General features: G+C 49.9%; 1 protein-coding gene across 10 annotated transcripts in view; it reads left to right on the top strand.

Annotated features, from left to right (window-relative positions):
- The window catches only part of CLEC16A (C-type lectin domain containing 16A), a 201831-nt gene that overhangs the window by 65059 nt on the left and 121686 nt on the right, over positions 1-15086 (top strand). For all 10 annotated transcript variants that reach the window (XM_042921638.1, XM_042921640.1, XM_042921637.1 and 7 more), the window contains exon 12: positions 3427-3527. In XM_042921638.1, the coding sequence (XP_042777572.1) occupies positions 3427-3527 (101 nt within the window). The remainder of the gene's footprint in view (positions 1-3426; positions 3528-15086) is intronic.

Genomic DNA, 15086 nt, shown 5'->3' with positions numbered 1-15086 from the left:
CCCAGGAGGCAGCCCCTTGGGAGCCGCGTTTGGATCTCCCTGGCTCATTCGTTCACTGCCGTGCTACCCCGCTGCCTGTGGGGCGTGCCCTCGTGGCTCAGCCAGCGTGATTTAATGCTGCTGTCCACCTTCGACTTTTCCCCTGATTTTTCATTTCACTGATGGCCCGCGGCAGCGAAATCCTCTTAAACCGTGGAGATGCCACATTTCCCGGAAACTTGCTGCAGCACCGCCCCTTCCAGAATGAGACGGGGCGTAAGCTTGCTCTCAAAGTGTGCGGCGAACTGTTGCGAGGGCTTCTTCGTTTCAGAGTTACTTCCTCAACAGGTGGCCCCCCGGGCTGACCCCCGCACTGTCCTGATCCTCCTTCAGGGTTCATAAACGCACGGCACGTCGGCCTGCAGAGCACTCCCTTCCTGGCCTCTCGGGCCGGAGCGGCTGAAACACACACACCATCCTCTTTATTCGTCCAGCTTGAAGCGGAGAGTTGAAGCACACTAATTTTTTCCTCCACATCCCTTGGCTTGACAAATGTTTCAGTTATCTAACAGACAGGATTAATTTCTATCAGATGCACAAGGGGGCCATTTTTACTTTGGTTTCAACAAAAAACCCTGGAGTGTGGTGCAGGCTATCAGTTGTTGGAACTCACAGAGACCTTTTTGATTTTGCTTGGCAGCAAAGAACATAACTCCTGGAGCTCTGAAAATGAAGGGAATCATTCTCAACACAGAAAGGGACGGGAAAACAACCTTCAGTTGCTTGGCACAGCATTAGTTAGGATAGGAACGATTGGAAAAACCACAAATGACTAGTAGCGGGCGGGGGGGGGCGCACATAAGCAAACGGGGGAGCGTCGGCTTGATAGAATGTCAGCTGCTGCTTTTAAGTGAATACTGTCAGGATATGTTGGGTTCCTTAGGATCTAATAAATGGAAACAGAGCACATATTTGACATAGTATGGTAATAGTATAGCTTCGCTAAACGAAAGAAAATAAGCATGTAGTCTTTAAAAAAAAAAAAGGCGACAGACCAAATTGTTATGTTTTGAGTGTTCGGTTGAGATTTCTTTCTTTTTTTGTTTTTTCCTGATTTTTAGTGAAGAGAGGGGTTTTCTTAGAGTCGATTGAGATTGTTTCGTAACTTTCCGTGACTTTAACTGACCTCTTTTACCACGTGGCTTGTAACGGAAGCTGAGCCTGGTGCCTCGAGTTGGGCCCACGTGCAAGCTTGCGGCCGCGGGAACCCTTGGGTCAGGGCTGTGCTTTGCTCTGAGACCCAATCCAAGGAGAGACTGGAGCAGGTCGATAGTTGCCTTCTCCTTTGCGAAGGTATCGAGTTGTTGGTTGTCAGAAACACTGCCGCGGACTTCTCCCCTCCCGGTCCCGGGCACTGAGCAGGGAGGAGGGCGCTCCGGGGGAGGGAGGGAGCGGACTGTTCTCCTTGACATGAATCGCATCTTGACATTGGCCCACTTGTCTGAAGAAACAGCGAAGTACAAAGCAGAACTGTTCTCCTGCTCCTCGTATATCCTGGGCCTATGTCTGCATTCGGGGTTAAATACAGGCCTGAGAAACTGAAAAATGTTTTAAAAAAGTTTTTTTTTTTCTTTTCTTTAAAAAAAAAAAGTTAAAAAAAATTACAAAAGTAATACACATTCAGAAAACGTGAAAACATTTTGAAAAAACGTATGAAGAAGGGGAAGAGGTCTCCGCGATGCCAGTCTCGAAGGCAGCTGTCACTAGTGTCCTGGTTATTTCCTGCCCGTCGTTTTTCATTGCCCGTTTAGTGGGAACTGTGCCCTCCGTGCCCCCAGTACTTACACTTTACCATGCCTATCATTTTGTCTTCTTTCTTTCCATTCAATACCTAACACCAGGCATCTTTTTCGCTGTGCTGTACTCTCAGCAAACACAATGCTAATGGCTGCACGACACTTCATCTCCTAGAAGATGTTATGTCCCCCCGGCCCTCCCTCTGTTCCTGGGCATTTCGTTATGTGTATTGCTCCCAAACGAAAATATAATCCACATTCCAAGCGGCTGGTTTACAAGAAAACGTTTTATCCTGCTCTTAAGTTTGGAAGTGTTCTTGCCAGGAACTTACAGAAACCCAAATCCGCACATGGCAAAACTATTCAGGCATCCGAAAGGTGCCGGATCTGGGCCGGGGAAGGTCTGGGGCCCTGGAGAAGCAGCCTGGACCTAATTGTCCCCTTCTAAAAAGGGTTCTTCCTTCAATTTCCGAGTGTCCGGTGTTCATTTGAAATGTTGCCACAAGAACATTTTCACTCCTTTCTCTTTGGCCTCTTCCAGTTAAATATTTTGAATCACTGGTATGTTTATGGGATTCAGATTTTTTTTTTTTTTTTTAAGTCTAAAAGGTTAGGCAGTGAAGCGTCTCCCTGTGTGTCTGCCACACCTCTTCACTGCCCCCTACACAGTGGTGTTGACGGTGGCTGTGTGGCCTTCTAGGAGCTACGTGTGCTCCCGTCATTCACCAAGGTGCTCTGTTTTCTTGGCTTCGGCCTGGCATCCAGAGAGGCGGCCACCGTCACAGGCTCAGAGCCCCCTGCCTGTGCGGCCATATCTGTGCGTGTTCTATCATCCTTGTGATGAACGTCCTTGTTCTATCTCTCCAGACCAGGCCCTTCCCCTGGAAGGGCAGCATTTGGGGTGTGCGGTTTGTGGTATTTCCCCTAAGCATCAGAGTTGAGACCTCACATCGCTTCTTGCCCGTCAGAGAAAGTCCGTCCAAGAAATTGCTGGGCCAGCACCTGCCAAAGCGAGCTCGTGGAGAAAGTGCCCTTGGAAAACACAAAACAGGGATCCTCTGTCAGCTGCTCCACGCGAGGACGCTTGGCACTGAGCACCCGGGCCTGTGTTCAAGGCCCTTCGTGGTTTCACTTGAACCCTCACCGGAACCCTGTGAGGGTTTAATCCCTACCTTCCCGATGGGCAAACGGACAGGTTTTAGGTAGCTGACCCAAGGGTTTGCAGCTAGGAGAGGCTGAATCCGAATTGGAACCCAGGCAGTCTGGCTCCAGGGCCCACATTCTGCAATTGTTCGGACTTGCTGGTGCTCTGTCTGGTGTTGTCTGTCTCCCTCGCCGCTCCCTTTTCTTCCTTCGCTCCTTACTCGTCTCAGCGATGATGTGGTCCGTCTGTTCGCCGGCATGGGAGTGCCCCAGGAGCAGGGCTTTGCGTCGTTTACCCCCATTGTCTAGAACAGCTGGGGCATGACTGTTGTGTGCTAAGGGGTCTGGTCCTCTGTCACTTTCCCCTGGAGATAGGTTCCCACAGGCAGAGCCCGTCCCCAACGCCTGGTGTTGGCCGCGGCACTCAGAGGGCTCGCCACGTGCTGGTGGGAGAGAAGTGGTCACCGTGTGCGCCAGGAGGCTCATGCGCACCCCTCCTCTTTTCCAGACCCTTCCTAGATATGGTGTACCACGCCCTGGACAGCCCGGACGACGACTACCACGCACTGTTTGTGCTCTGCCTCCTCTATGCCATGTCTCATAACAAAGGTAAGCCTTCTCACCTCGCCCGCCTTCCTGGCATCCCCCTCCTCTGCCTCGTGGAACAAAAAAAGAAAGCCGCTCTCCTTGAGGGATGCCCTTTCTGGTTTTGGCAGACTCCCCCGAAACTTCTCTTCAGCCTCGTCAGAATTTCTCAGGTGCTTTTGCACAGACCAAAGCCACAGGAATTGGTTACTCAGGCAATATGGCTGGTGGGAGGAAGGGTACAAGTGAGCGTCTAACCTGGTATGACTATCTTCACACTGTGGTTTTCTTTCGACCCCTCGCTTTTACAACCGGCTGAGCACCCGACCTCTTTTCCTAACATCAGAACTGAAATCAGTCAAATTGTGATCTTGGTTTTGCTATTTATAATAGCTGAAGTTCTTGCTCTGGGTTGAGGGCTAAAATAGACCCTGGGCAGATTGGGTGGAATTGTAGGTTTCCTTTCTGAAGAAAGGTGTGGTTCTCTGGCTTCCCCCATTGAGGTGGAGTGGTCAGGATCAGAGTCCCGTGGAACTGACAGATCTGGTTAGGATTCATTCATTCACTTCCTCGCTGGGGACGGCCTCTGGTGTACCCCCCACCTGGCTTGACACCGGTAGGTTCTGAAACCTCCACATCAGAATCTCTGCACAGAAATCAAGAACATTCTTTCTGGCCTCTGCCAGGAGCTGGGCTTGGCGTAGAGGGGACTTTGTAGCAGGTGACGTTTTAGGAGGTTATTCATAAGCTAATTGGGAGGTGTGGAGGTGGATGTGGGTTTTACTAAGGCAGCCTATGCCTAGAAACGTTTAAGAAGCCCTCGACATAGTAAATATTTACTCTTAAATCTTTAACCCTGATAAATAAGTGGACTAGTGGCAAAAATATATATGTTAAAAAAAAAAAAAAGCCTCCCCTCCCATCTCTGTCCTCCACCCTCTTCTTCAAGGCAGTTCGTGTTAGCAGTTTCTTGCGTGTCTCTTTAGAGATCTCCATGCAGACCCAAGTACAAGCGTATAGGATTTTATTTCTACGACTGCCCCGCACTGAACCATAAATAAGGTGTCCCTAATTGTCCATACCCTGTTTTTCTGACATCGTCATGTATCCACGTATCATGTTCCTAGAGAACTGCCTTGTTCTTTTTGATCGTCATGTCTGTGCATCATTGATTCTGCCATCATCCCCTTATTGAACAGCACCGAAACTCCTTCCAGGCTTTTCCCACCCTGGAGAGGACCCACCGTGATGGCTCTTGTCATTTGTGAGTCATTGTGCACCCGGCAAGAGACCTCTAAGAGGCGCTCAGCAGGCTCGGAATCCTGCTGACATTTCCTCCCATCTCGCTCGCTCCCGTGGCTTCTGCGATCCCCTCCAGCCCCTGGCGTGGTGAGTGGCACGCAGGAGCCCTCAGTTTCTGGGCGGAAGCAGAACTCCATGAGACTGACCGACTCCCGCCCAGGTGCCGCCCACCGCTCCCCGGCACCTGACTTCTGTGCCCTCTGCAGTCCGAGCTCCTGCCCGCTGCCTGCTGGAGACTCCTACTCAGGTGTTTCAATGGCACCTGGAACAATGTGTGCCGTTCCCTGAAGTATACCCTGACCTCATCACGCTTTCTGCCGTTTCTGGTTCGGTTCAGATTGCCTACCAGGTTGAAACTACCATGACCTTTAGCTCCTTCCCTCCTTTGATCTAGCATTTGGTCGTCAGCCTTTGTCAGTCCTCCCTCTTCAGCTGTCTGATCAGCAGAATTTAACCAAGTGTGGCTTGGTGCCTGGCTCGAAGCTAGATGCTGCAGGTGAGAGCCAGAGGCACGAGGGCAAGAGAGGTCTGGGCACGTCATTCCAGTGGCCGTTATCCCAGCCTCCGTACGGGTCTAACATACGGCCGTTTCGTAACCCGTCCTCCATAGCACTGCCAGGAGATCCTCTGTGACACGGTGTGGACCATGTGCCTCCCGTTCAGAATCCCTTCGTGCCTTCGTCTCTCCCTTAAACTCCTCCCTCCTCTTCCTGGCATTTTAAGTATCCAGACTGCACCCACCATTCCAACTTGATCTGGTTCCTCTGACTTCCCTTCACAGACCTTTGGGAAGCAAATTTTTATTTGGGTGCAAATTTTTATCTAGTGGTAGAACTCTTTCACAGAGATAAACTTGGGGATACTGACACGGTACTCCCTGAACTCCTTAAAGTTCTGGTTACAAGCAACAGGAACTACTTCTCATTAACTTAAAGCAGTAAAAGGGAAAGTCTATAGGAAGGCCCCTGGGCCAGCTCCCAGGATCCGAGCAGTTGCTGAAAGACAGAGGGAAGGGCAGGAACCAACCAGCTCTGGGGACTTCCTCAAGGCAGATTGTGATTTGGCCCCAGCAGATCCCAGGTTGGGAGTCTGTTTCCATTCAGGTTTCACATTCTTGGGCAAGAGATCTGATTGTTGCAGCTTTTGGTGGTGTGTCCAACTCTGGAACATTCAGTCATGGCTGGGGGTCAGGGTCATATAGCACAGACTTGGCCCCAGGGCCCTGGGACTGGGACCGTTCCCAGAGCAATGAGCTTCTCTGGAAGCCTGGCAGCCATCCCGGTCAGTGCCAACACGCCTACCTGCTCCTGGCTAGTCTTCTACTTTCTTACATTCGTTTGTGTTTCTTCCTGCCATTTTCTCGACGCCAGTGTCCCCACCTGTTGAGATTCTGCTTGCCTGTCAAGGGTCTAGTTGCAAGGAAGTTTTTTCTGATCCCTTCAGGTGATACTCACTTGGGGTTTGTTAGTCCCATCTAATGTGGCAGGCACATTTTATACATTACTGAATTTGACCTGCCTAAAATTTTGTTAAGGAGTTTTGCATTTATGTTCAAGAGTGATATTTGTTTATGGTCTTGTAATTCTCGTTCTATTTGCTTTCAGAGTTATATTTACCTTATGGAATAAATTCAGAACCATTTCCTACTCCTGGATTGTATACAGTTTTTATGGAACTGGTATGATTTCTTCCTTAACTGTTTGGTAGAATCCACCAGTGAATCCGTCTGGGCCTAGAGTTTTCTTTGAAGGAAGATTTTTAGCTACTCAGATTCTTCAGTAGATATAGGGCTAATGAAGCTTTATTTGTTCTTCTTGAGTGAACTTTGATAGCTTGTGTCTTTCAAGGAATTTGTCATTACATCTAAATTGTCAAATTTATTGGTATACCCTTGTTCATTATGTTCCTTTGTTATCCTTTCAATGTCTGTAGGATCTATAGTAATGTCCCCATTTTAATTCATGGTATTGGTAGTTTAGGTCTTCATGTTCTTTTTCCTGATCAGTTTGGCTAAAGATTTAACAATTTCATACTAATTTTATGGATACTCAAAGAACTGTCTTTTGGTTTCATTGATTTTTCTGTACTCTTTTTCTGTTTTCTGTTTTATTACTTTCTGTTCATTATTTCTTACTGTTAGCTGCTTACTTCAGATTAATTTACTCCTCTTTTTGTAGTTTCTTAAGATGGACGCTGAGATCATTGATTTTTTAAGCTAATCAGTTTTTTTTCTTTTTTTGAAAGAATTTAACATATACTGAAATTAATCTTTTTTGTTTGTAGTTGTATGAATTGTAGCACAGGTGTGGGTTTGGTCAATACCACCATAATCAGGATTCATTACGATTCCATCAACCAAAACTTCCCTTATGCTATTATTCCTTGTCAGTCATACCCTTCCCATACCACTCACAGATATTTAACTTTTTTTTCCTTTTGTGATGAGAGTTTAATACTATAAATTTCCCTCTAAGCACTACATTAGGTGTGTGCTTAGGCACAATAAATTTTGATAGATGTGGTTTGATTTTATTCACTTTAAAATATTTTATAACCTCCCTTTTATTTATTCTTGTCTGTTGTGTCATCTGTGTAAATTCTAGTTATGTTTCTATTAGAGAATTTCCTCCTGGTTTGGTCTCTATTAGAGATTTTTCTGTCCTGGGTCATGGTCAAGTTACTTGGAATTGGTTTGATCCTTTGGAGGCTTTTAAGCTTTGCTGGTGCTGGTCCAGAACAGCCTTTAGTCTCAGGCTCACTTGGCCCCACTGCTGAGGGAGGCCCTTTCTGAAGAGTGTACCCAGTGGGCCACAGTTGGGTGGTCTTTCCACACTGGCCGCTGGGAACACGAACTCTTGTCAGCGTTGTGTGAGCCCCAGATCGTTCCACCTGCTGTGTTCCAGAAAGTCCTTCCCTTCCGTCACATGCATGTACAGAGCAGGACTTAGCTGACGCCTCAGATGGACCGTCTGCAGCTCTCTGGTCCTCCCTCTTCTTGGTTCCAGTCACTTGGCCCCTCTGAGCTCCAAACTCTGCCTTCTCGACAGAGGGAGACTGTGGCCTTTCTTGGGATTTTCTCTTTCTGGGCCAAGGCCTGGAAACTCTTTCCAGACCGTGAACTGGAGCGGTCCCTGGGCCCGCTGCCTTCGTCTCCTCCCTCACAGGGTCACCCTCCAGTGCTGCTGCTTGTCCTGTCCAGTGTGTCGTAATCACTGTTTTATGTATTTTGCCTAGTTTTCTAGTTGCTTGAATCAGGAGGCTAAATCCAACCCATCCTGGCTGAAAGCCATGGCACTTGAAAAAGCTTTATTGTGGTCTAATCGATGTACAATAAACTGCACATATGGAGAGTGTACGCTGTGATAAGTTCTGACCTATGTTTGCACCCATGAAACCATCACCACAATCCAGACAGCGTGCATATCCATCACCCCAAACCTCTCCTCCTGCCCCTTGGTCACCGTCCCCCTGCCCGCTCTCACCCCTCTCCCCAAGCAGCACCGAGTTGTTCCTCGTCACCGTAATGAGTTTGTCCTGCCTAGAATTTCACATAAATAAAATCGTGCAGTAGGTACTCTTATTTTGCATGGCTTCTTTCATTGGGTGTGATTATTTTGAGATTCGTCACGTTGCTCTGTGTGTCGCCGGTTCGTTTCTTCTGACTGCCGAGTAGCTGGCCTCCGTGTGTTCGTCCATTCGTCTGTTAATGGGCACTTGGCTTATTTCCAGTTAAGGGTAAAGTACTAGGAACATTTATGTACAAGTCTTTTATGGACACATATTTGCTTTTTTCTTGGGTAAATACCGAATCATACAATTGGTCTAAGTTTGTTTTTAAACGTTTACTTATTTTGAGAGAGAGAGAGAGAGAGAGAGAGAGTGAGAGCGCGAGCGAGCATGCTTAGGGGAGGGGCAGAGAGAGAGGGAAAGAGAGAATCCCGAGCAGACTCCACGATGTCAGCACAGAGCCCAACGTGGGACTTGATCTCAGGAACTCTGAAATCGTGACCTGGGCCAAAACCAAGAGTCAAGACACTTAACTGACTGAGCCACCCAGGCACCCCAGGTTTGTTTGTTTTTAAGAAAAACTGGCACATTTTTTCCCTAAGTAGCTGTATAATTGGCGTTCCATCACCAGCGTATGACGGGTTTTCACATCCTTCGTAATACTTGTACGGCACTCCTTTTGATTTTCGTCATTCTAATAGGTACGTAGCAGTGTCTCATTATGATTTTAATTTGCATTTTCCTAATGACTAATGATAATGACTTTCTGTGTGCTTCATTTGCCACTCTGTGTCTCTTTTTTTTTTTTTTTTTTTTTTAGTTTTTAACGTTTATTTTTGAGAGAGACAGAGACAGAGCATGAGCAGGGGAGGGGCGGGGAGAGAGAGAGAGACACAGAATCAGAAGCAGGTTCCGGGCTGTGAGCACAGAGCACACGGGGCTCGAACTCACACAACTGTAGCATCATGACCTGAGCCAAAGTCAGACACCTAACCAACCGAGCCATCCAGGCGCCCCTTTTCTGTGTGTCTTCTTTGGCGAAATATCATGTCAAATTTTTTTACGGGTTGTTCGTTTTCTTATTGTTGAGCCTTGAGTTTTTGGGTTTTTTTTACTAATATATGTTCTGGGTCCTTTATCAGATGAGTGTCGCAAGGATTTCCTCCCAGTCTGTGACTTGTCTTTTCCTCAGCTAACAACGTCTTGTGAGGAGCAGACCTTTTTAAATTTCCATGGAGATCCTGTGGCACTTTTTCTATCTCTTTTTCTCTCCATATTTTCGCTTTCATTCCGGACTGCCTGGTCTTTAAAGGCAGAGACCATGTCTGTCCCGATGGCCTACCGTGGTACCCAACTTAATGGCTGGCAGCCGGTCGGCACTCAGCCAAAGTGTGTTGACTGATCGCCTCTCGGCCGTGCGGCGGCTTCGCTGGGCTGCTCTTTCTCTTTCCGGTAGCCCGAGCTCGGGGCCTCAGCAGGGGAGGTGTCGTCTTAGGGGTGGGGATGCCAGGCTCCAGGGGGCCAAGGGGCACTTTGTCTTTCTGGTGGCTGGCTTTCCTGAAGGGCTTCCTTCCTGGAGCCGGAGCTGTGTACCTGGGAGGGAGGCGCTCCCTCATCCAGTGCTGGGCCCTGGAGGGACCACCCCACCGAGGTCCTGCCTGGGGTGCCTCCCTTTCTTTCTTGAGGCTCCTCCTCTCCCCTTCCTCCTCGACATCGAAGGGGATTTCTTCTTAAAAGAGTGGAAGTGTATAATTGAGGGAATTTAATTCCTTCTTCCATTTCCTGCTGGTGCTATTCATTTATTTCTTCCCTCAGCCTCCCAGCAGAGATCTCGGGAGCCTTATTTATTAGATGCCAGGCACTGTGGTTAATGTTGCGAATGCGGTGGTGAACCAAACACATACTTTCACAGACCCAAACACATACTTTCACAGACGTGACTGTGGCTGCTGTGGAGGGAGCAGGGCGAGAGGGGTGGGAGGTGACAGCAGTATGACAGGCAAGCGGGGACACACGGCGGTGAGGAGCTTTGATTGTGTTCTGACGCAGTGGGAACTCCGAAGGTTGTTCAGGCAGGAAAGCGTTGCACAATCTACATGGCTTCCGTGTTTACCTTCTTTTGAAAGTGACCGCTTTGTCTCTAATCTCCTTTCGTTCTGAAAGACTGTCAGTCACGAAGAATTTGTTCCTGAAGTTACTCAGTTACTTACTAAGGGCACAGCTGTGTGCCGGGCAGCGTGCTCAGCCTGGGGGCTCACAGACTCCAGGCTGACCGAGGCTGGGACCGCCGTCCGCTCATCAGGCGGGCGGGCAGCAGGCGAGGGTGGGCAGGGCGCCCAGAGAAAGGAATGGGCTGGAGCCAGTCTGCGGGCAGTGGGTGGGCAGTGACGGTGAACCGCATCCTATGGGCTGGGGTGGGGGGTGCTGAAGGTGGGTTCATCCGGGAACTGATCTGACCTCTGTGCACCCCTTAGAAAGGGTTCACCATAGTTCAGCCAGAAGACGGGCAGAATGGAGAGATAATGGGCAGGTGTGGGCAGTGTCGAGGAGGTGAAAGCGAAGGGCTTTGTCGTCATCTCTCAGGTACGTGCCACACACTTCCTGTGTGCGAGGCGTCGTTCTGGGCACTGGAACAATCTGATGAGCCTCCATCAAGTGAATGAGAAGAAATCAGGTCGTGTTGTGACAGAGAATGCACCAGTGGTGGTGGTGGTGGTGGTGCGAGGGTTACTAGCTAGGGGGGTCAAGGGACGCTGGCCTGAGGAAAGAATATGACAGCGGAGGCCTGAAGGGCGAGAAGTCCCCTCTGCCAGGATCCGGGGCAGGTGTGGTCCAGGCGAAGGGAACAGTGCGTGCAAAGGCCGTGATGTAGGCGAGAGCTTGTAGGTTTGAGGAGCAGAAAGTGAGGCCAAGCAGAGCGAGGCACTGACCAGCCGGGTGGGGACCAGATCTCGGAGGGCCTTGAAGGCTATGAAAAGGAATTTAGATTTCATTCCAAGAGCAGTGGGAAACCCTAAAGGACTTTTAAGTAGAGGAGTGACATGATCAGATGGACGTCTTTGAAGACCAGTCTGGCTACCGGGTGGAAAGTAGACGAGGCGGGTGAGGGAGAGGGTTGCTGCAGGGGATGTGGGAGGCCCAGTGGGAAGCCGCCACACCCGTCCAGGTGAGGGCTAACGTGGGTTGAATCAGCATGTTGGCTGTAGAGATGGAGAAGACTGGAAGGTTTTATGATATGTTCGGAACCTAGAAATAGGACACGCTGATAGAGTGAACGGGACACTCGGGCAACTGTGTGGGGCCATTTACGAAGATGGGGAGACAAGGAGAGGAGCGGGGCTGGGGGAAGGGAGTCCTGCCTGGTTTGGACGGGAGGGAGCACCAAAGGAGGAATCTGGGTGATGCCCGGGTCCCTGACCCTGCCACCGGTGGTGTCATTTCTAGAATCAGCGAGCGTGGGCCATCGAGCAGGTTTGGAGAGGAAGCTGGATGCTTCAGGTGTGGCACCTGGGAGCCCGGTGCCCGGGGGACCCCAAAGGAAACTGCCTAGTGGGAAGCTGCCATCTGGCTTATGCTCCAGCCCTGGCCTGTGGGCCCAGGGTCTGCATTTGATGGGGGTCTTTTGGCTGTTGGTCGGCTGGTTTTTTGGTTAGGCAGCGTGCAGTTAGCCAGTTAGCCGCACTTAACCTTCAGCCTCTCTCTTCTAGATCCATACCTTCCAAACAGGGCCCCTAATGAAATGGTCTCTCTCCGATAGATTTTTCATCATAAGACAATTTTAACATAAAAGCAATGTTAATAAAAACCAAATGTTAGCTCAGGCCTTCCAGTAAATCATAATAGATTAGATGCTGCACCGAAATGAATACCCCACTGTGGAAAGGGTTGACCGGTTGGAGGAAGGCACTCGTTGTGATTCAATTGGGCCACATAATGAATTCTGGTTCATATCTGTAATAGCAAATGCAGCCGTCTCTCCTTTGTCAGGTCTGCAGAGGCCTGGCCCGAGGGAGGGGGGTGAGTTCTGCAGCTTGCGTGTTCTTCAAGGCTTCCCTACTCCACCCACCACCCTCTCGCACCCTCCATTTATCATTGTTTACCCGAGAGGAATCTTGGGCTTTTTGGGTTTTGTTTTATCTTGCTGAGAAGTTACTGGAACACAGATGAGAGGTATGGGAAAGGTTGAGAGGTAACAGGATAAAGGGAGGCTTTCGCCATGCAGAGAGCTGGCAAAACATCCTTCTGGATCTCCAGTGACACATAATCAGAACTGGAAGTACATTGGAAATCGGCCCAACATCTGGTTAGCTTTCGAAATAGTGGGTCTATAGTTTTCCAAAGCTGGCAATGCTTGCGTGACTACAGCCAAGGAGACCTCGGCCAAAAGAAAACAAGTTTTTTGCCCATCACTTACCCGGTGCCGTTGTGGTCTCTTTATCCAGGGTTGTCTGTCTCCATCTTTCTCTGGAGCTTTGGTCTGGGTCTTTTCCACCCCTGTCCCAGATGGGGGCTATTGCTAAGGAGGAAGAATCCAGAAATCAGAACTTAGAGGGGAAGCTTCTGACATCATGGAGCCACACCCTTGCCTTCCATTTCGGACTTGCTGGGTCAGTTGGGAGTTCCGTCCCCACCCTCCCCCCAACCCCGTGGTCCCTGGGTGGAAATAATGCAGAGGGAGACCCTTTCTGACTCACTTGGACAGAGAGGGATCTGACCCCAGCGGGGAGGGAACCCGGAAGCGTGTGGTCTGCTGGAAGTCTGAACGTGCTCGCACATCTTCCCAGGCCATGTGAAGTACATCTGGGTTTCTGTGGAATTTCTCTATTGCTCATCACTTAAGGGTTGAAGCAAATAGGACAGTGTATTATCCACAGTGTTTACTTCAGTCGGAGTTTGGAAATGGCTTGCAGAGGAACTCAGTCAGGCTTGCAACAAAATCTGCCTTTTAGTGCCTAAAACCTGTGTGTGTGCGTGTGTGTGTGGGTGTGTGGAGGGGGTGCGTGTCCATGCACACATGTGCGCCGTTTTCCTGTTCACATGCATGTTCTGGTCATACCGTGACATTGGCCTTGTTAATAACAACCCTCAGCCACTAATTGGTTTGAACCCAGAAGAATGAAGCTTTTGAATTGCCACACGGGCCTTGAAAGCCAAGGTCTGGAATGGGATAATTCAGAGTAATGGGGCGGCGGGGGGCGGGGGTGGTGGTTAGAGGCCACGGTGGGAGAAAGAGAGAGATGGGGAGGAAGTGAGGCACCTGGCCCAGGAGGAACTTTGGGGAAGGAACAGAGACGTTCAGAGGGGTTTTTGCAAAGTTTTGCCACGTGTCGTACGGAGTCGATCCCGTTCTCTGTCTCCCTGTTGGCCGGCGGTAAAATCCACCTCACGTAGAGTGTGGGGAAGAGTGCCTTGAGGAGACGGATCGCCTTGAGTGGCCGGGGGGCAGTGGAGACCACTCCAGAGTAGGCATGAAGGAGCACAACCGGATCACGTCGTCTCCCGCTAGCTGCTGTCCCAGGATCTTGGCGTCCAAGCCTTGCCCGTCCCTTTCCCCCAAAGTCTACCTCGTCACTTCCTTCCAGAGTCCCCACCTCCACCCTCCGCGAGCTCTTGCCCACGCCTTGCAGCTGCTGCCTGTGAAGCTCGAGGCAAATGCTCGCTCCTTCAGGATCCTCCCTGGGTGGCGCATCCCTGAGTCGGCCCCCAAACAGAAGAGCATTTAGAAGTTAGCTGGACCTTGTCCACGTTTGGAATCTTCCTATTCTAACCGTGCTGCTTCCTTGCTCTGTGGCCTTGGAGACGTGACTTAACATCTCTGGGCCCTCCTTTCCAACTAAAGGGGGAGGTTGTGCTGGACTCTGGTCCTTTGAAGTTGTAGAAGGAACTGTTTCAGTCCCTTGGGGTCCTCCCCCCCCGCTTCACAGAGAGTGGAGTCGCCACTTGAGGAAAGTCACGATAACCGTGGAGTGTTTTTCTTCCTGTCGAGAGAGGATTTGGCCACAGATTTCCTCATTTTTTGACAAATTCTCAGGGACTGGGGGCCCTAATAGGAAAGAGACAAAATGGAGCTCGTCATGGAAGTCCAAGAACCGGTTCAAGTCCCTGACTGTCCCGGTTCTGGTGACCACTGCCGCGTCCCCGAGGGAGCCAGCGGCTGGGCCCCTCCTGCCATCCTCGCTGAAGGGGGCCGAGAGATGGTCCGGCCCAGGAGCACTTCTCCCCTGGAACCACTGGCTGCCAGGTCCCAGGGAGCCAGAAATGGGAGGATTAGAGCGATGTCAGGATGGCGTTGACATCTCTGGGGAGGGAAAACAGACGCCAGAAAAATTTCACTTGATGTTCTTTTTACCATTTAATAAAGCAGCGTGCTTCGGAGTTAGACGTTTAGCATCAAAATGGGATCTAGAATCTGCAAATTGAATTTTCCTCGCCGTCAAGTGTCTTGACGAAGCCGCTGCTGGTGAGGCGGGAGAGGGAGAACGGCCCAGCTCCAGCCCTCAGGCCGTCCCTCACCCGTGTCATCTCCCCGGCATGGCTTAGCCTTTGGTTTGGAGCTGGAAGGAATTCAATAAAGCAAGATATATTGTTATGGTTTATTACGTCAATGCGTGTGTGGAGGAGTTACTTAGAATCCAGACAAGCAGCTCTTCAGTGCTGTCCTCCACTGTTTTGTCAAGGTTCTAAATGAAGCGTCATCTAGTACTCAAGGGGCCGTATTTCAAGAGTTCCGAGAAGTGTCACCTTCCCCCTTTGGTAGAATAACAGGAAAAGACG

The sequence above is a fragment of the Panthera leo genome, chromosome E3 (assembly GCF_018350215.1).
Source record: "Panthera leo isolate Ple1 chromosome E3, P.leo_Ple1_pat1.1, whole genome shotgun sequence".
In the NCBI taxonomy this organism is placed as follows: domain Eukaryota; kingdom Metazoa; phylum Chordata; class Mammalia; order Carnivora; family Felidae; genus Panthera; species Panthera leo.
The sequence above is the reverse complement of the archived record's forward strand: the minus strand, read 5'-3'. Positions and strand labels throughout refer to the sequence as shown.